The following is a 26,246-nucleotide window of genomic DNA, read 5'->3' on the forward strand; positions in this document are numbered from 1 at the left end:
TCTAAGTCCTTTAATGGGAGTATGACTTCACCAAAACGAGAGGCCATTAAAATTTAGCAAGGTAGTTATGACTATCAACAGGTGGTGGGGAAGCCCGTGGTCACACCCTCCCCTTTACATCGGTCGTGTATCCCACCTGGCCATAGAAGTAAGCGGACACCAGACACCACCGGGAGTGGAGCCATGACACTGGGGTCACGGCCCAGTCCGGTGTATATGAAACACAGGGCCACTGCAAGAAAAAGAGGGGAACCCAAGCCCTGGCCCCAAAGGACAGTGTCTTGGGGCTGTGACACTGGGTCACAGCCAATGGCTCCTTGCCTCAACCAGGGAGGGAGCATTCAGTGACACCCCATCTTCCAGGCCCTATGTCACAACGCCATCCCCATGCAACAGCCCCAATGTAGACAAGGGCCTGAGCCGCGAGACTCAAATCCTCGACACAAGGTCACGGCCCCACCCCCATGGAGCTAAACACGGAGCCGTAAAAACAGTCCCATTTGGCTACTAGGGTAGCCAAGGGCACGAGCCCATTAGAATGGGCAGATGATCAATGCCATGACACATGACACACGAGGCCGTAAACAGCCCAGCTAGGCTAATGGGATAGTTGGGGATATAAACCAGCCCCTTCAGACTGTGATACAGGGTCATAGACCTGTGCCTCGGACCTGGGAGACCGAAACACAAGGCCATGGCTCCGGACCCATGGAGTCAGGAGGTTCCCACCCAGCGTAAGCGAGGTGGTGTCAAAAGGAGCCGTTTCCTACAACTACAGCTGACAAGCCCTCCTCAACTTTTTCATCTTAGAAGTGACCGAGTCAGAAGCCGAAGAGGGGTCGAATTATTATCATCATTGATACCTAACCTACAACCTTAGTTGGCAGCCTATATAAGACTAATTCCACATATCAATGTCGTCGTCTATTTGCCTCTATTCTAATTTATATTTTTGGGGGTAAAATATGTGAAAACAAAACATTTTTGCTAAATACATTACCAGCATAAATACATAATAACTGAGAGAGAAAATAATCAAATTAACTGAATAAGACATTTTTCTAAGTTCTTGTGATGTTTTCTGTGTCACGCTGAGTAGCTCTCATTACATTCGTACAATATATATTTGTTACCACTCTCCTTGACTCCTCCCCATTACATAGCGATATTTTTTACCTACGTATGCAGTGGCTCCACCCAATGAGCACAGCAATCCCATGAGAAAGTGGCACTTCCACTTCCAGTAAATGGATTACTATTGCTAATTTTTTGTAGCAGTTTTCAAAGAATGACATTTAAGATGGTGACCCATTTACGCATCCGTTCCACCTTATCCATCCTTAACTCTGTTGATTTGACTAAGCATCACCACAAACTAAGCAATCAGAATTAAAATATAGGTGCCTTTGTATATCAGCGGCCAGTTCTTCCAGTGAGCATAAAATACTCGCTGCCCTAACCTAAGCTACAAGCCGTGCCCTTACATACTTACCTTATGGGTCCTGCGACACCCCTTACACTGCCATATTCTTAGTCATACAGGTGGCCACTATCATACATACACCCCAAAATATACTTCAATCAATAATTTCTATAGCATTTTCATAAAAGTAATTAAAGATAACCTTCGCTGGTCATAACCAACCGGGTGGACTACTGACTAAAATTTACCTTTGCCACTATCAGTAACTCAAGTCTAGGCTACAGCAAAGATACACCAAGAACACCCAAGCCCCGATTAAGATAATCATTTGACAGTGCTTAAATCAAGACGATAGTGTAAGATTACTTTGGCCATTTAAATTCCTCTCATAAAATTCTTTATATCTATTAACTTAGGAGCAGCCCCAGCCAAAAGAAATAGTTTTTGGGTGCCTCTGGTTATTATTCTGGCCAATAAAGCAATTATCTCTACCTTTGAGTCTAGCTAGGTGGTTGAATTTTGATGTCAAAGCGGACTTAAATTATAAATAAACGGTATAATTATCATTATTACCAGCCAAGCTACAACCCTAGTTGGAAAAGCAAGATGCTCTAAGCCCAAGGGCTCCAACAGGGAAAAATAGTCTAGTGAGGGAAGGAAATAAGGAATTAAATAAATGAGAACGTAAAACGCTTTACTAATGAAGATATGGAGTTATGTATGAAAAAAAAAACCGTTTTGTTAGAAAATGAGGAAAATTTACAGTTTCATCCATTATGGGAAATCTATTATAATAATATATTTCCCGAGTAAAGCAAGTCTTTTGTAGTATTTCTGTAAAATATTATCTGTCGCAAATGCCTAGTTCTTTATATATCGACGATCAAACTCACGCTACTCATGTCTTCCTCCCAGATTTTTTCTAAGTCTGTTGTTATTGTTGACTGTGTCTTGTATTTGCTTAAATGAGCCCTGTAACCACTATAATCCGCAGACAAACTAGTCCACTATAAAGTCTTACACGTTTGGCCAATCACAGCGCCTATCCACTATGACGTCATACATGTTTGGCCAATCACAGCGCGACAATACATCTTTCCCATGCATTTCATTTCGTTCTTAGAAATGGAGGCAGTAGCAAGCACGTCATCTCATGTTGCACAAGAAGTTGAAATTCCATCTTCTTGTCCTGACTGTTTCCTAACTTGCAATGAATTTGTTGTAAGTTATTCGGGGATTATTGAAAACCTAGTGGATTTGTGCCAGAGAGACAATTTAATTTTACAAAATCAAAATTGGCCTACATGTCAAGGAACCTTCCCAACGGCTTCACGTTTTCCTCAAAGCAGTAACACATCTTGATGAACCAACAGTTTAAGGTAAGCTTCATTAATTTATAGAGTATATTATAATGGTGATAGTATAACGATGTATGCAGCAGTACCATCACTTTGGATTTGGTTTCATGGATGTGTTAGGTAATGGCTGTAAGGGGGGGTGGCCTCGCAGGGGTAGGCCTAGGTAGGGGTACAGGGCCCTAGGGTAGGTGGTTGTATTAGGTTCGGTAGTGTCCCAAAATTCACTGTGGCCATAAGGGGGGGTCGCAGGGGGAGGGCGGAGCCCCCCCCCCCCGGTAGGCCTAGGTAGGGGTACAGGGCCCCTAGGTAGGGGTACAGAGCCCCTAGGCTAGGTTAGGTGGGTTTATTAGGTTCAGTAGTGCCATGAAAATCAGTGGCCTAAAGAGGGGGTCGCAGGGGGGGGGGGGGGGGGCAGAGCCCCCCCCCCCCCCCCCCCCCCCCCCGGTAGGGCTAGATAGGGGTATATGGGGAGGGGTGGTGGAAGGATAAGTATTCATTATTGCAAATATCATTTGACGCCCGCCCCCACCCAAAACCCCGGTTCCCACCTGGTGTCCACCATAATTGTTGGGATGAAGTATTGTCTTTCTGCATTCTAGAACAACTTAGTAAATCTCTAAATCGGATGGTTTGCGGTCAAAATAAACGTTAAATTCGTTGGAACTACACTATTTCTGATGCAACAAATATATTTTTATTCCAGTTTCCCCATAATGGATGAAACTGTAAATTTACCGAAAATGACCTTTATTTCCGTCGTAAATAAATAGTTAAAAAGATATACCCTAATATATCCTACAGTAATGGGGGTCCACCCAGGACCCCGGGGAAAATAAAGGCCATATTAATTCAAAGCACACAATTTATTGTATGAAAGTTTTTTCTATTAGAAATGTTGCTTTATTATTAAAATTACCCTGTACCGGATAGTATTAGAAGACATCCTTGCACAAACCAAGCAATAATGGCTTCGGCTAATGACAAAGCCTATAGTTTTGTCGGTTAGGCTAACTCTTTAATCCCATCTATACTAATCATACCCTTTTTGCATACACACATGAAAGAACTTTTATCAATAACTGTCATATATACAATTAATCCTATTATGAAACACTAAACGTTTTAATGAAAGAAAAATACTCACTTTCGTAACGACAAGTTTAACATGGCTTTGAAGTTTGCGCTTACGGAGGTGTATAAATTCAACGTCTCGAAATCAAAACAATAGATATGAACAAAATAGACGCACACTATTGCGACTAGATGTTTCTCTTCAAAAGTGCTGCCATGACAGTATTATTATTATTATTACTTGCTAAGCTACAACCCTAATTGGAAAAGCAGGATGCTATACGACCAGGGGCTCCAACGGGAAAAATAGCTTAATGAGGAAAGGAAACAAAGAAAAATAAAATACTTTAAGAAGAGCAATGACATTCAGGTTCAGGAGGAGAAATAAGATAGAATAGTGCCCGAGTGTACCCTCAAACAAGAAAACTCAAACCCAAGACAGTGGAAGACCATGGTACAGAGGCTATGGCACTATCCAAGATAAGAGGACAATGGTTTGATTTTGGAGTGTCCTCCTAGAAGAACTGCTTACCATAGTAAAAGAGTCTCATCTACCCTTACAAAGAGAAAAGCGGCCACTGAAGAATTACAGTGCAATAAGAAGAATTGTTTCGTAATCTGCGTTGTCAATTGTATGAGGACAGAAGAGGATGTGTAAGGAATATGGCAAACTATTTGGTGTATGTGTTAGGCAAAGGGAAAATGAACCGTAACCAGAGAGAAAGATCCAATGTACTACTGTCTGGCCAGTCAAAAGACCCTATAACTCTCTAGTGGTAGTATCTCAACGGGTGGCTGGTGCCCTGGCCAACCTACTACCTATAAAATCCAATGTTTCTGTCAACAAGGACATTATTCCACATTTCAGTGACAGATAAATGAGAAAATTACCGAGCAAATTTGTTGTATTGTGGAATTTTGAAACACTTTTGTTTATTATTAACAATAGGCTACTTTGATCGAACTGATTAAACTCTGATTCAAAGCTTGTAAATGAATGTTTTTAGGAAATTCTCCACTCAACAGTATATATATATATATATATATATATATATATATATATATATATATATATATATATATATATATATATATATATATATATAAAATCAGCCACTCTATCACATGGGTTAGATACTCATGATAAGTCTTTACCCGTAGCTGGGGTGACTTCAGCAAGCAACACAACATTCACTGTCACATTCGCCTTTTAACTATTGGATTGTTGATGTAGCCTACTCTCATGCAGAAAACTCTCTCGTGCACTTACACAGGTTCATCGCCAGTGCATCAAGCCCCCTACATTGTGCTAATCTCACATGCAATCCTACACTGCTTCGACATGGTCATTCTTTTTTAGTATGGCCTTCATACCAGTAATCCAACTTTTTTTTTTTTAAGTTTTCTCCTCCTAATACCTCCTAGCATCCTACTTTTGAAATGCACACTCGTTCCTAACCTATCATCCTCTATTCCTTCAACATGACCAAACCATATCACATGATCTGATACATTCTTCCGCCTACACTGATTATCACTTCTATGTACCTCCATATTTCTCATTCTATCAATTATTCTTACAACACAAATACTATGCAACAATCATTATCAACAGATTAAATTTCTGTTTCATCAAAAATCTACAACTCACTTCCAAAAAGAAGAGTTGGCTCAATGGCTATTCTAGTCTCTAATCAATCTCTTGCACATATTGTATCCTACTACCTTTCTTCCTTCACCTTTTATGCAACCCTAGTCTCCTTTCAACTTATCATGAGTTACATTATTTACTCACAGATAATGTGCTAAGCATATAGAATCAACCTCTTCCATTCTTCTACCATCGATTGACATTGATTTACTCTCATTACCTTACTGGTTTAATCTTAACTTTCTTTTCTTGCTAACCCTTTTAAAAGATTTTAACAGATTCTGGAATTATGTTAACTATACCCAATCAAAATAGAAACATCTCCAAGCAAAAGTAATTGCATAATCCAATCATAGCTCATTTTCTTATCAACTAATTTTTCCCGATTCTCTGACCTCTCATACCACTCCCCATAAAGATGTTAAACAGCCATGGAGATATATCGTAACACTTTCTCTGGGCTACTTTCGCGCCAAACAATGTTTTTTTCCTATCACAAAAATACTCCCAATTACAGTACTTAAACAACTTACCATCTAAAGTATTCCATTCAATCTCTGCACCATCTACATTGCTTCGCTTTTGATTCAATCATAAGTTTTTTTTTGTGGGTTTATTATTCCATAAACAGCTTTTTCACCCTTTACTTTCAAACTTCTATCATTACTGATTCATGACCAACACTTGAGTCACACTCTCTTCCTTGTCTAAACGCATTGTTCTTCCCCAAGACAGTTAGTCTTATCAACACACTGCATCATATCATTTTCATCCTTTTAACTGCCTTATATTTCAGAGCTATTTCAACTCTTTCAACTATGAGTTGTTCCCCTGAGAGGAGATGGCGTTAAATAAAACAAAATAATAATTACAAGAGCAGTTTTGTATTTTCAGTTAAACAAAAGAAAAAAATAATTCCAGTCTCACAGGTTCATTACATAGTTACACAGATGCTTCATTACTAAGTTTGAAAAAAACTATTATTCACCTGAATCTTACTTACACTTTTTCTTGATATAAAGACCCTGCTTTATAATTCCTGTGCTATACTGATTACACATTTCCTATATACAGTATTCTCAATCTTGGAATTTTTATTACCACAAAACAACCAAGAGCTCTGATAGTCTTATTCATAAGTCTGATTTTCTTATGATTAAAGATGCACACCTAATCTTATCATGTTTGCTCTCATAGTGAATTCAACTGACACTCACGCTTCAACTTTCACACCAGTAAGAACAACATACAAAACTTCCATTATAGGAATACTGACTTGCCTTGTCACCTATGCCAAGTTAACCACATACAGTAGTGGTCTCCAGTCTTTCTTTCCAATTACTTTCAAGAACTCAAACTCTACATTAAATTTGGTTCAAAATTTTAATTCAGTTACCCATCCATGCAGCTCTATCTTCAACTCTTTTACGATATGATTTCTCTGTTCTAGATTTTAACTATCACCCTAACATTTACTCTAAATAACCTGAGTATTAATACATTCAATCATTTCATTACTGTACTCACTGAATTATTTTTGGCTTCTTTCAACTACATAATTATCATTACTTCCTAAAATACAATCCAACTTGAAAATGCAGTATGCTGTAATGCCAAGGACTCCAGCGAGGAAAATAGCCCAGAGAAGAAAGGAAATAAAAAAAAAACAGATAGAATAGTGTATCTTAGTGTACCCTCAAGCAAGAGAACTCTAAACCAAGACAATGCAAGACCATAGTACAGAGGGTATGGCACTTCCTAAGACTAGAGAATATTGGTTTGATTTTGGTTTACTTCTCCTAGAAGAGCTGTTTACCATGGCTATTATTATTATTATTATTATTACTTGCTAAGCTACAACCCTAGTTGGAAAAGCAGAATCCTATAACCCCAAGAGCTCCAACAGGGAAAATAGCCCAGTGAGGAAAGAAAATAAGTATCACCGGATAGGAAGTGAAGTAACTACAAGAGAAGTTTAAGAACAATAATATTGAAATAAATCTTTCATATATATACCATAAAAACTCAAAAATAACAAGAGGAAGAGAAACAAAATAGAATAGTGTGCTCAAGTGTACCTTCAAGCGAGAGATCTCTAACCCAAGACAGTGGAAGACCATGGTACAGAGGCTATGGCACTACCCAAGACTAGAGAACAATGGTTTGATTTTGGAGTGTTCTTGAGTTGCTTACCATAGTTAGAGAGTCTCTTCTACCCTTACCAAAAGGAAAGTAGCCAATGAACAATTACAGTACAGTAGTTAACCTCTTGAGAGAAGAAGAATTGTTTGGTAATTTCAGTGTTGTAAAGTGTATGAGGAAAAAGGAGAATGTGTAAAGAATAGGCCAGACTATTCTGTGTATGTGTCAGCAAAGATGAAATGAGCCGTAATCAGATAGAGGGATCCAATGTGGTACTGTCTGGCCATTCAAAAGACCCAATAACTCTCTATCGGTAGTGTCTCACTGGGTGGCTGGTGCTAAAGAGTCTCTTCTACCCTCATCAAGTGGAAAGTAACCACTGTACAATCACAGTGCAGTAGTTAACACCTTGAGAGAGGAAGAATTTTTCAGTCATCTTAGTGTTGTCAGGTGTATGAGGAAAGGGGAGAATGTGTAAAATATATGACTAGAGTTAATACAAAGAATTCTTCTGAGTGTCTAGAATAAAAAAAATAAGAAGAAATGAGGAGGAAAATGCAGCAAATTATTGGATAAAATGATTCGCTTGATTCTTGCCGTTTACTATCAACCTTACCAAAGGTTAATAACTTATTCCTCTGATGCACTCCCTTACATTCATAAGAAATGTATCATAGCCTAATTTTCAGCACAAAATGCTTTAAAATGGGAGGAAGACTAAAAACATGATTCCCCATTACTGTATAATCATTCTTTGGTAAATTCAGAAATATGGTCTTTTCAGGTGACATATCAGAGTAATATCTTAGATATTTGTTACTTTATAGTGACACTTGTTCTGTGAAATAAAATATATGATCTTAGAGGTAAATAAAACTCAAAATATACAGGAAAATTATATCCATCAAATTAAAGAAAGCTGATGTTCAAAATCACATATGTCCTTTGTGTTACAGTCTGCCATTTCCAATAAATAATTTCCCTGCCTTACTTAAGGAAGAAGATGCCAGACAAATAAATAACTGTAACTTAAAAACATTTAAGTTAATATTCCATATACTCTTGATAAAGTTAATAAAATGAACATAAAGCCTATGTATAGTTTCTTTCCTCAGGTTCTTTATACTTGTAGTTGATGTACTCAAAAATGTCTCTCTCACTTGAGACTGGAAGGGCCTCACCAGGAACCCCTGTAAAAATAATGCAATCAAATATTTTTAAGTGATAACTCTAACATCAATAGTAAAAGTAATTTGTATTTTTCCTAGCTATACAAACCTAAGTTCTTTAAAATATGGAATGCATTTAGTGAAGCTGAACCGGACGTTGAAATCATCGAGCTAGTTAACAATAGATGGTGAGCGCGGGTGAGTAGCCCCATCTACCCACCTGTCAAAGACTTCTCGCGCAGCAAGAGAGGAGGAGTGCTGACATCAGCTTCCCCCTCTACCCTACCTCTTCCCCCCCTCCTAATCGGACAGGTTGGGGGCCTCGAAAGAGCTGAGCATGCACCGGATCTCTTCAAGAGGAAGAGGTAACAGGTGGACCTGATCGAGGACACTGAAGGTTGCAAATTCTTCTTATCCCTGACCCTGCAGGCATGGCCACACCTGAAGGTTTGGCCGTAGACACCTTTGAAGAGCCAGAGCCCTTGAAAGAGACTATGTGAGGAATCAGGGAGTCCTGCAAAGTAGTCCTCCCTCCTCCATGGATGGAGAGATGTGGCTACGCACACCATTACCTAAGGATCAACTTGTCTTGAAAATCCTTAAACCAAAGCATCCCTCTTCTTCAAAGCCCAATTAGCCCACTTGTATACTGACTGGTGAGCTATGTAGTTCACTGACTTCCCACTCGATAGCACGGGACTCCTGTACAGTACTTCTCCAAAGTCTCAGTGGTTGAAGCTTCAGCGGATGGCAAACTCGAAGAGGAGAGCAAAGTACTAAACAGTCTCTCTGGTAATTCGTGGGGTTACCAGAATAACGCCGAAGACAACTTCGCACTCCCGCACCTCAACCCAACGCCTACCTAATGGGAGGTTATAATCTTCACTTAGCAAAATGTGGATGATTGTCAACAATTATGCTCCATCACCAGTTTACATAACTGATGCAGATCCAACTCACACGCATTCTTGCTCTGTTCCATTATCAACAGGAAGCCACATGATCAACCATTCACATTAAAAGGCAAAACTAAGATTAAACAGCCTTGAATAGGATGCAACAGTACCCCAATAGTCGTTGCGGTAAAAGGCAAAAGTGAAGAGTCTTTGACTGGAAGATGGTCATGGCTACTTACCAGTGCTCACCGCCTACCATTAAGTGCATTGTTAATTATTTCAACTGTCATTTTAGCTCTGCTGAAGACATTTCAGTTTTAAGGGATGAGAGGTTTGTATACAAGTAGGAACAAAATGTGTTTGAAGAGAGAAATAGTCGATTATGTCAGTTCCAATATGATGAATAATATTGCACTACAAATTAGTAAACCCATGCTACATTATCATGATGCAACCAGGTAAATGACTGTTAAATATTTTCCCAATGATGCACTCAATTTTTAAAGTGCAGCAACATGTAGTACCTTCTTAAAAACAGACAGATATGACAAATTCGAAGATAATTTGTATTTTTCCTAACCATACAAACCTTAGCTATTTACACAGGGTATTACTTTTAGCGTAGCTGAAATGGCGAGCCATTAGAATTTAACGAGGGTGTATTACCCCCGCGCTAGTTAGCGGGGGGGTAGGGGAGTGGTAGCTAGCTACCCCTCCTCCCCCTCACACACAGGTGAATACTCACTTTCACTTAGAGGTAGGACTTGTCTTGGGGGACAGGGCTGGCGGGCAAATATGTGTAAATAGCTAAGGTTTGTATGGTTAGGAAAAATACAAATTATCTTCGAATTTGTCATTTGTTCCGTAACCGAAATACAAACCACGCTATTTACAAAGGGTGACTTATCCCTTAGGAAGGGTGGAAAGTCCCCAGCCATACTGGCTTTGGCTTTACCCGGGGACTCAGAATCCGAGTGAGTCGCACTCGAGAAAAGGAGTCCCTGCACCTCACAAGTTCCTTGCACCGCAAGGAACCATGTGGCCTACGTAAGCTTGTGTGTGAAGGAAGAAGTGTGACCCGTCTTAGGCAGTTGACCTGGAGTTCCAGAAGGAACTCTGGGTTAAGACGTTCCCAATACCACCTCGTCAGGGTATGGGGGACGCGACAGTATTGACTCAATACTCGGAACACAAGGAAGCATGGTTTACCTGCAGAGGTTCGAGGTCAGCTATGCAGAGACCAGGATGCTGCTTCCCCGTAGAGGGGATGATGAAGAAAGAAGTAAGGGCCAGACATACTTCTTTCGTTCATGCAGACTAAAACCTGATAACAATGCCCTCAACCTTCTGCTACCTGTCCAAAAAGGAGCCTGAGGTTAGACCAGCTGTTGTGTAGCCACCACAGAGCGATAGAAAACGTATCGAGACTCCTGTGGGTCACGCCCTGCAGGAAGCGGGCTGCGAAGGTCATCAGACGCTTCCAGACTCCAGCTTGTAGCACCTGCGTCACAGAGTAGTATTACTCGAAGGCGAGGGACGTTGCGATGTATCCAACATCGTGCTGTAGGGCGACGTGACGGGGGAGGGTCTGAAGACAGGTCGAGATGAATGTCCTTGAGTCCGGGCTGAAGAGGTATACTGGTGACTCTCCCCCCATGTCCTCCTTGTGTTCCCAAATCGGCTGCAACTGAGGCCAAACTGCAGCTGTTCCCAGCGCTAACCTCTCGATTCCTGTACTGGCAAGAAAGAGAAGGTCTTGGGACATCAGACACAGAATGGAGACTCAAAATCTTGAATGAATCGGACCGAAGGGTCGGGACCCTCAGATTCTGAGTCTAGCCAACAACTCAGGAGCGAGCCTGAATGTTGCCTTCCCCTCTTCCTTAGAAAGGGGGGGAGTAGTAAGAGACCAAGAAGATTGCTCACACACTGGCCGTGGCCAGAGTGAGCAGAAGACCCAGGGCGGAATACAATCCGAGGCCTGTCGTAAAAGGGTCTTGAGAAGATCTCTTAAAGGACTAAAAGTCCGAGCCATGCTCCAAGTTGGAGGTCTTCCTCCGACTAGGGCAGGGACGATCGTAGCTTCGCATGAGCGAGGATAGATCCAGCGGGCAGGAAAAAGTTATTCCTTTAAGCCTGAAGGTCAGGGAAAGGCTGAGCGACAGGCTTCATTGCCAAGAGCGGAAAGGAGTTTCCTCCCGCCGAAAGGCAATAAGACCGTTATTGCTGGAGAAGAGGCCTCACGGGAAGAAGTATATCTCCCACGGCACCAACCACCTTAGACTCTTCACTTTGCCTGGGAGACCCCTGTGGATGACTATCGCAGATGACGCGACCTCCGTACCGCGACTGTAGCGGGTTGTCTCTTCTAGAGGAGGAAGCGTATTGTCTCCAGGCATGAAGCCGAAGCGACGCCCCGGTTCGGGAGAGATGTCGCAGTGTGGTTGCTTGAGTAGTCTGCGCCGTGGGAGAAGCTCTCCCGGGAGTTCCGTCAGGGGAAGCAGAGGGTCCAGAAACCGTTCTGCACATAGTCCCAGTGGAGCTCTCCCATTGAAAGGTTGACAGACAACCTGGTTTTGTTGAGACCCATTGTCCGCAGACAAAAGGAGGGAAGACGCAGGCGTCGAAGTTGTCCCACCATCACCGGAATGCATCTTGCCAGAGTCTCGGGGTCTGAGACTGGGGGGAAAACTAGCGGAAGCTTGAGGTTCCAAACTGTCGCGATCAGGTCCCCCAGACCAGCACTTGCTGGTTACCCAAGGTCAAAGACCCCTAGGTACACTCTCTCTATGAGGCTCTGCTCGGATAGTCTGAGAGAAACATTCCCCTGCCTGGAATGAGAGAGCCGATGGTGGAATTGAGAGAATCTCAATCATCCCGATATCTCTACTGCAAGATGTGAAGGTGTGAAAATGCGTCCCCTGCTGGTTAGCATGAAGTCGACACGCAACGGGGCGACTTGGCAGGAGCGGTAGGATCTGAAGAGGGGCCAGACTAAGGCCCTTAAGCCTGCCTGAATGATGGAGAGGTATCCTTCAGGTCTTGACCATAGGCCTGGACCGGAACATGCCCCCCCCCCCCCCCCCTTTCCTTTGACGAGTCCGAGAACCGCATCAAGAATGTGGGGAAAGGACGAGAATATCCACTACCATCAAGAGGCTCCATAGGTCAACACCCATTGCAGGTTTAATAGTTCCGCTGGTCCCATAGGGCCAGGGAGTCCGGTTAAACATTGCCTGAAGCCACCGGAACTTGGATCGCCCCACATGGAACTTATCCTGAGGCGACCGTTCGGACTATAAACGGGTCAATGAGGAAAGAAGAACTAGGAAACGTTCCAAGGTAGGGCTGAAAACTCTGCTTGACTGAGAACAGGTACTGCGACTCTCCTCAGTCTTGCCACGGTGAACCGAAAGGAAGGCTCGGAGGATGTGGTAACAGAATCTGGCGTCCCCAGGTGGTCACCCATCCAAGTACCGACGTTGCTTAACCTCGCTGGACGGACGAGAAGCGGGGTTTCCAACGTGGTAAGGCGGTTGACTCAATATCATGGCCAGATACTCCAGATGTTGAGGCAGAGGAAGAGAAGGCTCCAAGCAAAATACCATGAGCCCACACTCATGGTCAGCATTCGGAAGCTTTTCCCGGCGCTGAATCAGGTCGAAACCCGAGCCTACCGGAGTTGACCAGCCCTCCAAACAGCAGAGGAGGCGGAAGTCTGCACCTGAGCGGCCAAGAGGAAGGCAGGGAGAGTTCTCTGGGGAAACAAACCTGCTATGCCACGGCGGGATAGCCACACTGCATCATAAGCAGGAATACTTGCAGTTTAGGCTGAATTCGACGAGCACCCTGGAAGATGGATGGAATGGAAACTGAAAGTACCCGTCCTTCCGATCCAGGGTTAAAGGAGTCCTGTCGCCTCGTTACCAGTCTGATCGATTCTGCTGGTCTACGCTGGCCGAAGTTTGTTCGACAAACTTGATCAGGGCTGAGAGGTCGACTATGGACGTCCCCTCTCAGATCCTTCCTTACAAGAAAGGATCGACTGAGGGGGCCGGGGGTGAAGCCGTCGATGATCCTAAGGAAGACCTTCGCCTAAGGTATGGATCATTCTGCCCAACCGGGCAACTCTGCTGATGCTATGGCATAGAGGTTCAGAGACACTGAATTCGCTGACAGAGACGGCAGGCGCGATATCCTTGGCTACTCACAGAGATTGTGCGGGAATGGGCATCGGGAAGCTGTCATTCGGATGAGTAACCTTAAGCATCCTCCCAGCGAAAAAACCTGCAATCCTAGAGTTCGTGAACTCCTTTTAGGACTATGCCCCCCCGGGGGAGTCTTCCGTGCCATCTGTTCCTGACAGGAGGAAACTGCAATTGGACACCTTGTCCCAGTTGTCGTAGCCGATAACTTAGGCCGACGTGGTTGAAAGAAAAGGGAGCTGGAGCCCTGCAGAGTCTGGAAGAAAGCGCCTTGGAGGAGTGAAACCGGAAGTCGATTTACTCCGCACAGCAGATGTTTAAGTCTCTGTCCTTGGGCAAAGACAAAACTCTTCTCAAGGATGGAAGGGTGTCTGAGGTCGTTGACCTCCACAGATGAGACACCCGAAGGAAGCCTTCAGTCAGTGCGTCCAGATGGTACAACATCGAGCTTGTCCGCAAGTAGATACTTAACGACGAAAGGCCAAGGTGCCTGAGCTCGAGAGGAGGAAAGTACCCTTGATCTTCCTGTAGCTTCCTTGAACCAAACCTCGGGCCGTAACCGAGGAGGGAAAAAACCTGGTAAGCTCCCAGAGGAAGAGGTAAGCAGTCACCCCTTGTCCGATGGAGAAATCTTCAACGGAAAGCCCCCCCGCCCAAAAATCCTTCCAGGGCGGGAGAAGGAGAGAGTACTCGTGCAGGAGAGGGGACCCTCGAGACCGACCTCTTGGGAACCAACTTCGCCCTGGGGGAAGTCACCACGAAGTCCACTCCTCTCTTTCTCTTCAGCGTAGGAGAGACAGCCGCTGGTTTGTTACCCTGGCCGGTGAGTGCTGGTTTCATAAACCTCATTAACGCCCGTGCCAGCGGATCAAACCATGTCTGCTGCTCCAAGGACACAGAGTCCGAAATCCTCGCTAAGGTGAAAGGGATCGGGCGATCCTTTGGAGAGGACACGACGGTTCCTGCCTGAAAAGAAGGTGGGAAGAATGCTGTACTGACCTGTCTTCGTCCTGCACTACCAACCTGTGCTTGGATGGAGGTGATCCCGAGTGCCGCCTAGGAGCACGCGTCCCTGCTGCTACCACCGGCTGTGGAATTCGCCGCGAACTATGGTCGCGCGAGGGCGAACGGTCGCGCAAAGGCGAATGGTCGCGCGGGCGCACAGGCGAGTGGTCGCGCGGGCGCGCAGGCGAGCGGTCGTGAGGGCGCGCAGGCGAGCGGTCGCGAGGGCGCGCAGGCGAGCGATCGCGCGGGCGCGCAGGCGAGCGATCGCGCGGGCGCGCAGGCGAGCGATCGCGCGGGCGCGCAGGCGAATGGGCGTGACGGCGAGGGATCGTGCTGCCGCGTAGGTGAAGAAGATCGCTGGCGGTAAGCGATGGCGAGCAGCATGTGTAGGTGAATGATCGCGTGATAGAGTGCGATGGTGATCAGCATCCGCAAGAGGGCGATCGTTCAGGGTTGTGCGATGAGGAGCAGCATGCGAAGCGGGCAATCGTTCAGGGTTGTGCGATGGCGAGCAGCATGCGCAGGTGAATGATCGCGTGAAAGGGTGCGATGGTGATCAGCATCCGCAAGAGGGCGATCGTTCAGGGTTGTGCGATGAGGAGCAGCATGCGAAGCGGGCAATCGTTCAGGGTTGTGCGATGGCGAGCAGCATGCGCAGGTGAATGATCGCGTGAAAGGGTGCGATGGTGATCAGCATCCGCAAGAGGGCGATCGTTCAGGGTTGTGCGATGAGGAGCAGCATGCGAAGCGGGCAATCGTTCAGGGTTGTGCGATGGCGAGCAGTATGCGCAGGTGAATGATCGCGTGAAAGGGTGCGATGGTGATCAGCATCCGCAAGAGGGCGATCGTTCAGGGTTGTGCGATGAGGAGCAGCATGCGAAGCGGGCAATCGTTCAGGGTTGTGCGATGGCGATCAGCATCCGCAGTTGAGGGTCGCGCGATGGCGATCAGCATCCGCAGTTGAGGGTCGCGCGATGGCGATCAGCATCCGCAGTTGAGGGTCGCGCGATGGCGATCAGCATCCGCAGTTGAGGGTCGCGCGATGGCGATCAGCATCCGCAGTTGAGGGTCGCGCGATGGCGATCAGCATCCGCAGTTGAGGGTCGTGCGATGGCGATCAGCATCTGCAGTTGAGGGTCGCGCGATGGCGATCAGCATCCGCAGTTGAGCTAGTAGCTGGCGAACCATGTTCCTTCAGAAGTGTTGGAGAACGTTGGCGTGCCAGCTGTAACACACGTGGGCGATCCGGAGATCGCTGGCGAGCTGATGATCGCTGACGAGCTGACGATCGCTGGCGAGCTGATGATCGCTGACGAGCTGACGATCGCTGGCGAGCTGATGATCGCTGACGAGCTGATGATCGCTGACGAGCTGATGATCGCTGACGAGCTGATGATCGCTGACGAGCAGAAGGCTACGCGTGGAAGCCCGCGCAAAGAAGAAGAGTCCTTGACCCCGACCTGAACCTAAGTTCTAGATCGCGAGGGCGAACGTGGGCGCACAGGGCACGTAACAGGAACTGCAGGGAAGATCATCTTGAAAGCGCTGACGAACAGGAGAGCGCTGACGAACAGAAGGGCGCGCAGGGAAACCCTGACACGCAAGGGAAGAACCCCCGTGGGGGCAACCCTTTGCCCCGAAGGGATCGTTGTCCGCCGGGAGACTGATGTCCGTCGGAAGACCGCTGTCCGTCGGGAAGACCGTTGTCCGTCGGGAAGACCGTTGCCCGTCGGAAGACGAGATTAGACTGCTGTCCATCTGCACCAAGACGGAAGATCGAGAAAAAGAAGTTGTAGGCTGCAAACGGAGATTCAAAAAGGCGCCTCAAGCACCCTTATAGGGAGATGAGAGGCCCTTACGACGAGGCGGACGGAGGGCCTTACGGCGAGGGAGGCCAACAGCAACAGCAACAGAAGAAACCTCCGAAGAGGAGTCTCTATGAGTGTACTCTCTCGCGAACGAAAGAGAAACACTTCGTGGAAGAGACTGGTCAGCCAGTGACCTAAAAGGGGCAATCCTCCGAAGAGGAGATCCTGCAGTTGCCCAGCCCCTTGAGCGAAACTGCAGGTGCGACCGCTCAGCACCAAGAGCATAGTCGCACGAAAAAAAGGCAAGAGAAGAACCCCCCAAAAGAGGAAAAGCTCAAGCCTGGACAGGAAAAAACTTCCCTCGGAAGGAAAGTTATCCGCCCAAGGAGGCAAGCCTCCTGACTGTTCTAAAATGAACTGGAGAGCTGTCCGTCGACACGGGAGTACTACCAGTAGGAGACACGCCCCTGACGACAATACAAGGGGGAGGCAGCAACAGCCGAATCCCCAGGACTCAACCAGACAGCTCACACCGTTGCTATATTACAGAAACGAACTAGATCGGTAACTGTAAAAAATAAAACAAATAATATTAGTACACATTCATTCCCCCGGGAAGGCTCCGAAGAGGAATCCCGAGGAAAAGGAACAAGAATTACACAATAGGCACGTGCCCTCACAACCACTTACACTCGCGGAAGGAGAGCTGTAACCAAAACAGAATTATAACAATTATAATTATGTAACTATGTAATTATGTAATTTAAAAATGAATGAACACTAAAGAAAAAAACGAAAACCCCGAAAGGAATCGTTCTACAAGCTGAAAAATTAACAACTACAATTAGATTCATAAACTAATTGAGACAAAATGTACGGCGTAGCAACCCCACCCACACGGGAAGGAAGCTACAAGGGCGTAGTAAAACATAGTAAAAGGGTGAACGACCTCAAGAGAGAGAGAGAGAGAAAGACCGAAGTCAAACTCGATCGCAACCCATAAAATTAGGCCGTGGTGGCCTAACTGCCGAGGCCTCCACGTAGATATCGTACACTACACACACACATCTGAAAAGGAAACTTACTTATTTCTATACTCAAATATATATACAAACATGAAAACATGTTTACATATATATTGAGTAAAAGAAAAGTAAGCGATTAAGTAAAGACAAAACAGACAATGGCTGCCAAGCGAGGACCAAGACAGAGACGTCTGTCACAGTCCGAGCCAAAAGTGAAAGTGAGTATTCACCTGTGTGTGAGGGGGAGGAGGGGTAGCTAGCTACCACTCCCCTACCCCCCCGCTAACTAGCGCGGGGGTAATACACCCTCGTTAAATTCTAATGGCTCGCCATTTCAGCTACGCTAAAAGTAATACCCTGTGTAAATAGCGTGGTTTGTATTTCGGTTACGGAACAAATGCCTTTTAAATCCTTCAAATTCTACAAATAGATTCCCAATTTTTGAAATTCAAAATTAAGTTTGAACAGAAAGGCTGAACATCCAATACAGATGACCAAGATTTTATTAAGTTCTTGGGAGTTTCTAGGCTTGTGGCACTAAGTAACCGGGGAGAGGGTGAGGGAGAAAGAGAGAGGTTAAAAAAACCTTCTGTTACAGGTTGGGATGCCAGTGGTTGTGACTGATTAAAGCATGATGACTATCAGGTAAGATTCATTTCAATAAATAAAAAACCAAAGGAACAACCAAAAGGCACACAACAATAGTTCTCTCCAGACTTACCTGTGCTTCCCATTGGCCTTATGCAATACTCATTCAGAGTAAAACCTTCTTCAAGTGCATGAGCTCTCATTGCCTTGTTGAAAATATCAGAGCCAGTGAAATATAAGATACCACAGAAATACTGATCATTAGGGATGAGCCGTAAGTCCAGACGTCGAAATGGAAGATCTTCCTTTAACCGACACACTCCCTTGAATATAAAACTCACCATATTAGGTCATCTATTACTACATGTACAATCTCTAACTACTTTCCCTGACAATCCCATTTTTCCTATTCTTACCTACAGCACTAAAAGCATTTCCAAAAGAATACAAAATGACATGCAGTTCAAACATTTAGGTTTTTTCAGCTGTCATTTTGGAGTTTTAAATGATACTAGGATATATGTTCAGATTGACATTGAGAATTCTAAAGTGACTTTCAATCTTTCAAAGTTGAAGACAGAATTACTTATATACCTGAGGCCACTCACCCTCCTCCCTTTGAACATACTTGATAACAAAATGCTTAACTCTGGCATCTCTTCCTAAGAGAAGCTCTCAGCCCAATGCAAAGGCTAAGTTCTAAAATGAAATTTAAAAGCTAGAAAAAAAGGAAGATAAAGCTGAACAGTTAAGTACGAGTAGTTCCCAGGAAGCATGAATACCTCAACTCCAAAGCAAAGCTGTTAGCTCAATACCTAAAATTTATTACATACAAAAAAGATAAAGTCTTGATATCATATTGGTTTAATCTAAAAGGTTACTTTTCTACATTAATCTGAGCATATGAAAATATGGTGTATAAATCATTGTAGTTCCTTTAATAAAAAATTAGAAAAAAATCTATAATTATAATGCCAAATTATATCACAAATCTTAAACTTTTTTTGTATGCTGTAACATTTTTCCGATCACTTACCATAAATTTGGTATCTCCCATAGAAAGTGTATCTGTTATAAGGTCATTTTTCTTAAGTCTGTCAACAACACTAGCTAACAATTTTGGAGACTTTCCTGAATCCGATGAATATGAAGGATGAGTAAGCAGTGCATCCACGTCCCCACTACTCTTAGCTCCACGACTGGAATGATATTATGACATAATGAATAAGAGTGATATCCTTTACACAGACTTCATAAGGAACCAAGAGAATAAAAGCATACGCCTAAATGACCAAAACTGGAAATGTGCACCTCAATTGAAACAGTTACCAAAATACTAAACACTAATTAGATCAGAGTGGTACTGTATTATTTTTATATGATAAAGACACTACTGTATATGAATTAATGGCTTATTTAGGAAATATGCCGTCATTGAATTGGGTATTTGCTGAATAACCCACATGACTCTGAACAACACAAAAAACTATACATCTTTCATACAGTCATTGTAACTAGTTTTCAGCCCTCAATGAAAATTAAGTATGGGAAATAAATGTTGAAAAGAAATTTTTTGATAATTTGGTATTTTCAATCCATCCAATAGTTCCATTAATTAAGAGATTGCAATACATTAAATAAGATCTAATGTACTCATTAATAATAAACTTTCTGGACAGACCTAATACAGTTAAAAACAAATCAGTCGTTTGAAGATTTAATTAAACCATTCAATTATGATAACAATATATCCTATGCTTGGGTAATTCTATCATAAAGTTCAAAAATTCTAAACTGCGAATCATCATAAATGAAGTTCATGTACTCTACAAGAGATAGGAGATACTGAACAATTATTAACAAAATAATTTACTGTGTAAATGAAATTACAATACGGTAGTTACCTTAAAGGTTATCTGTAAACTATTCTTAATATCTTTAAGCACACCATCATTTCAACTCGTGCATTCTATACTGTTTTATTAAGTTTTAATTTGTTGGGTAAATTCAAAGGCTGGCCACTCAAAGTAAATCTAAGACTTGACTTACATATACAAAACATATACTGCACTGCACACATTTGACCAAGGGGCCTCAGTAAAAAACTATACACTTTACAGAAAACATGAACTCCACTTCCTGTCAACATGTCAAACGGTAATTTAGGCATTTCTAATCCTTAATTTGTGTTCTCTCCACCTCTTTCCATTGAATAGATTCATCCATGCCATATACAGAGATAAAAGTAATAAGTGAGGAAAGTAAAAGCATGAAATAAAAGATGCACATCATTGTTTTTACTGGTAAAAGTGTATTTAATAGAAATCCCTAAAATAATAGAATTTTAATGAAGTCTTTTCTTCCTATATTCACCCGATCTTCATATTGCTTCTTCTTCAGAAGCCCGGTACACATTTTTAAATTCTTAAATTTTCCCATTTTCTTTCACTTCAACAAATACATCCCTTTAACCAAGGAATAGAGATCTCTAGCAACAAGTGGTACATGGAATGTACATCAAACTAGACATTTCTGATCGAACAATACTTAGTAATGATGATAAAAATTAAATAGAGATCAAACAGAAGGATTTCTTTTTGCATGACAAGATAATTAGGCCTAAACATGACACATTTAGACATAGATACTGGAGAATAAAATGATACTGAAAAGAGCCTTTGAAAACTTCCTATAGTGTACTATTAAAGACTCATTGTTAACAGCGTCCCTTATAGCAAGAACAAAAAACAAATACAGTACTGTATTGCATCTTTATAAATCTTACCGATAACTCCCACAAATAGTTACGATGTAATCTGAATCAAGACTAGAAATCTCCTCCTTTAGAATTTTTTCAATATCTTTAATCTCTTCTCGTGGGATTTTTTTTTCAAAGTCCTCAAAGTGCCTGCAGGATAAAAGGAACATGGATAAGAAAAGATTTTTCCATAAAGTCACATTGAGCTGTCAAAGTTTAAAGATACTAGCTTTCATTTAGTATTAATTTTTATTTAAACAAATTTAAAAGTTTCATAAATCAAAAGATACTAATATAATAAATCATATAGATTAGATATTTCACAAATAATCTTTTACATGTGACACCTACATTATGCTCACAAATAAAAACCAAAAGAATTGTCTTACTGATTACTGAAGGGTCAATGGTGAAGAAGAAGAAGAAGAAGAAAGAGAAGGTTTGTTTGTAAACAAAATGTTGTGGTTTATTTCACCATGATGCAAAATAATACTATATTTATACAGAACATTATGCAGCTTAATTTTAACGCATAACTTACTTCAGCCCAATCAACTGATGATGGTTAAGTTTATCTTTATTCTCATGAAGGGCTTCTATGGTGGTAATTCCTCCCTCTACTAACTCACGAGCTTTGGCAGGTCCAATACCAGTTACTCGGGTCAATAGATTTATGGCAACGCTAACATCATCTGCACGTATCTGGAAGTACAGAAAAATTTAATAAAATTTGATGTGTATGCTACTTTTAGTAATGAAGTAGTGATGTATAATGAATCTTGGGAATTCAAGTCATCATAAAGTTGAGACATACTATATCTTCTTCAACAATACCAACCAACTATATACAATAAATTTAAGCAGATATAAGAATTATGAATGAGGTATATAATGTTAAAACATTTAAAAAAGGTTAACCAAAGCTCTCACAAACTTCCATTAATATTTGAACTGGCAAACTGAAGAATGCAAAATAAACACTTTGTGACAGTATACTGTATACTGTACTACACTCCAATATTGCTTTTAAATAGCTATACTAAGCTCGAGCATCAGGGAAACAAGTTTAGCCTGGGTTTCTGTAATGCAATCTTGAAAAGTATGATTATCAGTATGATCAAGATTCATGTACGAAGATTTATGCTCAAGGAAATGTACAAGCAGAAAAATACATGTCAGGGATAAAAACATCCTTGGATTTTTAATCAATAGCCTCAGCACCCAATTTGGAATGAAATAACAATGAAACTTTATTCTCATTAGCAATGTGGTAAATAAGAAAATGACAGTTTATGGTGATCAATGAAATTACAGTAGATCATATGCAACATTTAGCCAGAGGGCAAGGATACAACAGTAATTATATTGTCTAACCAAGAGTTGGTATAACACAAATCATTTAAAACACCAAACAACTATATCATCATCATAAATCATCAATAAATATAGTGTGCAAGATATTTTACCTAGAATCAATATTCATATATGATATAGATGAGAAGAATGATAAGAGTAAAATGGATTTAAGATCCATTCTCTAGCAAGAAATATGACAAGAAAATAATATGACAACTTAATAGCGTTAAACATATAAAAATTACTACAAACATTGTGAGAACAATTTTTTATCCCCACCATTTTAGCAATTCATCCTCACCCAACACCCACTTCTGATGCCCAAATTAGCTTTATTTTTTTTTTGTATAGTCATTTCCTTATTTTTGCCTAAGAGAAACATGTACACTACAGTATAAAACATCCATTGGCCTGTGTATAGGAGTACAATAAGCACATTACAGTACTGGATATATTCAAAAGATTATACATTCTAAATAAACAACATCCACTGTAAGAAAATTCATATATTTTTACCTTGTTTAGTTTCTTCAAACTTCCAGTTTGAATAAACTCATCTATTTTATCCCCAATTTTTTCTCCAATCCCTTTAAGCTTCTTTGCCTCACTTCCATTTTGTATTCTCTTGGGATGTTGTGCCAAAACTCCAGCTGCATTTCGATAAGCATTATACTTGTATATATTACGATTCACATTCCTCTCATACTCTGCAAGCTCTGAAGATATGAATGATAATCTATTATTAGTCCTTATTGTAATACAAGTACCAAACAGTCACATCATCATCTACAAGACAGAAATCATTGACAAACCTAAAGATTTGAGCAAACATCAACTAATGCAAAATCTTCAAATTTACTTTATACACTTCAATAACCACGTTAAATGTTTGGCTGTAAAAGGTGGTTAAATTTGTCAATGCCTCTAACTATGAAGAGACCCAATTCAAATCTTTAACTTTATTACAAACCTGTAGTACCATGTAGGCATATTGCTATTAGCATAATAAAAACTAGTTTACAGTGTATTATACGGAAATGCTACCCAATTAGCTTAGATTGTTGAAAAGGCCCTTGCTAAACCAGTGCAGCCTTAATACTGGGCTATTCTTCTATTCTTGCATACATAATAAATCCAGTTAAATCAATCCATAACTAAATTACAGGAGTTGGGATAGGGGATGGTTATATTAGGAAAAAACAATCAAAAGACTGTAGGTATTTAATTACCTGTAATCTGTTCAGAGATACAACTTTTAATAAACAAGATCATAACATTGGGTCAATTTAGATTAGTGCTTGGAAGAGGCCCTCCAATGAGTAAGGCCATTATGCAGTAAGTTAGGCTAGAAGAACATGAGGGTTCGATGTTTACAAGTGATAGCACAGGGGTAAATATTCACCTAGGAAACGGCAAATCTAGCTATATGAATCAGTAGCCTAACTAAAACTAGTTAAAAATATCAGACTACAGAGCCCCCACTTGCACTTACAGAAGCAAATAATCCTCTGACAGAAAACCTTACTCTTACACCAATAAAGAACAACAAAACCTCATAAACTTCCCAGTCCAATCTATGATACTGTCCTTCCTCATAAAGAAGGGGAGGTGAAGCTCCCACAACAAACCCCTTCCCAGGGCTGTGAGTTATAGCATACCTTGTATACTATCTTTAACTTGTAACAACGTAAAGTAGTATCGAGAACATTTGTAGGAAGTTTGGTCATAGTTCATAAAATAAGTAAAACTGTCACAATACAACCTTAACTAACCACCTAACTCAACCTACCTAATAAAGAAATTATATGGTATACCACACCCGCTACAAATTATCTATTATACAATGCCAGATAAATTACTACTTAAACCTCTGGGTGAGATTACTATCTATAATAATATGTGCATTAAATTACTACTTGAGTCTAGAGTAGATATTATAATCTCTAATAATGTGCCAGTTAAATTACTACTAAAGCCTAGGGTAGTAGAGATCATGATAAAGCTATATGGTTACTTAACTTCATACATAAAGTGACTTAGTCAATTACCAGTAAGAAAATCACAAAAGTCTGCATTCAAATTCCCATCGCTGGAGGGAGCCTTCCTTTTGCCACTCATTGCAACCCAGCAGACTAGAAAATTTGACACTAAAAATGTGACAGGTTTACTACCGGTAGGCTATTGTAAGCTTAAAGGTACGTTATAGTAGCCTATTATCTCACTTAATAGGCACTTGAATGAATCGCGTATGAACTTCAAGAACCCTATTTTTGTGATAAGATAACTTTATCACTTCCCTCTTGTATAAAACTTGCGTCCATACGTCAGTAAGTGTGACTGTCTGACTCTGACAGCTTGTTTACAAACAAACCTTCTTTTTCTTCTTCTTTTTCTTCTTCTTCTTCACCATTGACCCTTCAGTAATCAGTAAGACAATTCTTTTTATTTCTATTTGTGAGCATAATGTTGGTGTCACATGTAAAAGATTATTTGTGAAATATCTAATCTATATGATTTATTATATTAGTATCGTTTGATTTATGACACTTTTAAATTTGTTTAAATAAAAATTAAGACTAAATGAAAGCTAGTATCTTTAAACTCTGACAGCTCAATGTGACTTTATGGAAAAATCTTTTCTTATCCAGTGATAAGTTTTGCGCTAAAAATAACTAAGCTAAATTTCAAATTTTCCTTAAAACTCCAATGCAGCCTTTTCAACATACACTGTACTTAAAACACTGACTTTATCGCTCGCAAAAAGTCTAAGCCATTAGACGTCATCACTTCGATTTCACGTATGCAAAATATATATGACAATATAAAAGGAAGGAAAAACTCAAATATTCTTATTACATAACAGAATTTAAGAAATCTGAGATAAAATTGTCGCTTACACCCGTAGACTAACCTAAGTTGTGTCTGTTCTGTTCTTAATGACACAGGGTTAGTCAGAAGTCTAATAAAAAATATCCAGTTCTGGCGGTCCTAATATGTAATAGGAAAACTACCTAATATGCTCCTAAGTATTTAAGTTAAGTTCACCTGGCGAAGGGAATTAGTATCTTAAACTAAACTTAGACCAACCTAAACCTGATCTCTGATTCAGATTTAATTGACTTAGTCAATTCTTGTTTATCAAGTTTCTCATTCCATCAATTAGTATTTATGTAAACATCACAATAAGATTTGGAAAAATTCATGTATGATTCCTTTACTTCTCTTTTTGAAAAAAAAAATTATATCACTATCACTAGTGTAAGTACAGTAGGCCTACAGTGTTCTATTGAGATAGATTTAAATCTTTCCCATCTTAGGGGTTGAAATATATTATTATATTCTTCATGTCAGTCGGTTATTTCTTATATATATATATATATATATATATATATATATATATATATATATATATATATGTGTGTGTGTGTGTGTGTGTGTGTGTGTGTGTGTGTGTGTGTGTGTGTGTGTGTGTGTGTGTGTGTGTGTGTGTGTGTGTGTGTGTGTGTGTGTGTTCTTTAGTACGGGTGATAATACTTCAAAGAACATCTACCAAGCATTGTCATATATTAATTGTTTTGTTATTATTATTATTATTATTATCATTATTATTATTATTATTATTATTATTATTATTATTATTATTATTATTATTATTATTATTATTACTTGCTAAGCTACAACCCTAGTTGGAAAATCAGGATGCTATAAGGCCAGGGGCTCTAACAGGGAAAATAGCCCAGTGAGGAAAGGAAACAAGAAACAATAGAATATTTTAAGAAGAGTAACAACAT

The 26,246-nt window shown here is 41.3% G+C and overlaps 2 protein-coding genes across 2 annotated transcripts in view; both read right to left on the minus strand.

Moving 5' to 3' along the window:
- Nucleotides 1-3,984, minus strand: part of LOC137620600 (SCL-interrupting locus protein-like) — a 52,530-nt gene extending 48,546 nt beyond the window's left edge. The window contains exon 1 of the mRNA XM_068350862.1: nt 3,926-3,984. The gene's annotated coding sequence lies outside the window, so the exon portion shown is untranslated. The remainder of the gene's footprint in view (nt 1-3,925) is intronic.
- Nucleotides 3,985-8,528: 4,544 nt separating this feature from the next.
- On the minus strand, nt 8,529-24,795 carry LOC137620603 (DNA polymerase beta-like). The gene is made up of 7 exons (XM_068350865.1): nt 24,504-24,795; nt 22,972-23,171; nt 21,641-21,801; nt 21,127-21,249; nt 19,378-19,540; nt 18,475-18,664; nt 8,529-8,835 (listed from the first exon to the last, which is right to left on the minus strand). The coding sequence occupies exons 1-7, from the start codon at nt 24,571-24,573 to the stop codon at nt 8,738-8,740; spliced, it is 1,005 nt and encodes a 334-aa protein (XP_068206966.1). The 5' UTR covers nt 24,574-24,795; the 3' UTR covers nt 8,529-8,737.
- Nucleotides 24,796-26,246: the final 1,451 nt, after the last annotated feature.

Source organism: Palaemon carinicauda, chromosome 27 (genome assembly GCF_036898095.1).
Source record: "Palaemon carinicauda isolate YSFRI2023 chromosome 27, ASM3689809v2, whole genome shotgun sequence".
Lineage (NCBI taxonomy): Eukaryota > Metazoa > Arthropoda > Malacostraca > Decapoda > Palaemonidae > Palaemon > Palaemon carinicauda.

Excerpts from the sequence above, each read along its gene's own strand:
- LOC137620603 (XM_068350865.1), bottom strand. The coding sequence starts at position 24,573 with ATGAGTGGCAAAAGGAAGGCTCCCTCCAGCGATGGGAATTTGAATGCA. Across the intron at positions 21,802-22,971 it reads GTTTGAAGAAACTAAACAAG|ATACGTGCAGATGATGTTAG; the intron begins GTAAAAATATAT and ends CTGTACTTCCAG. Across the intron at positions 18,665-19,377 it reads TGGGAGATACCAAATTTATG|GGAGTGTGTCGGTTAAAGGA; the intron begins GTAAGTGATCGG and ends TTTATATTCAAG.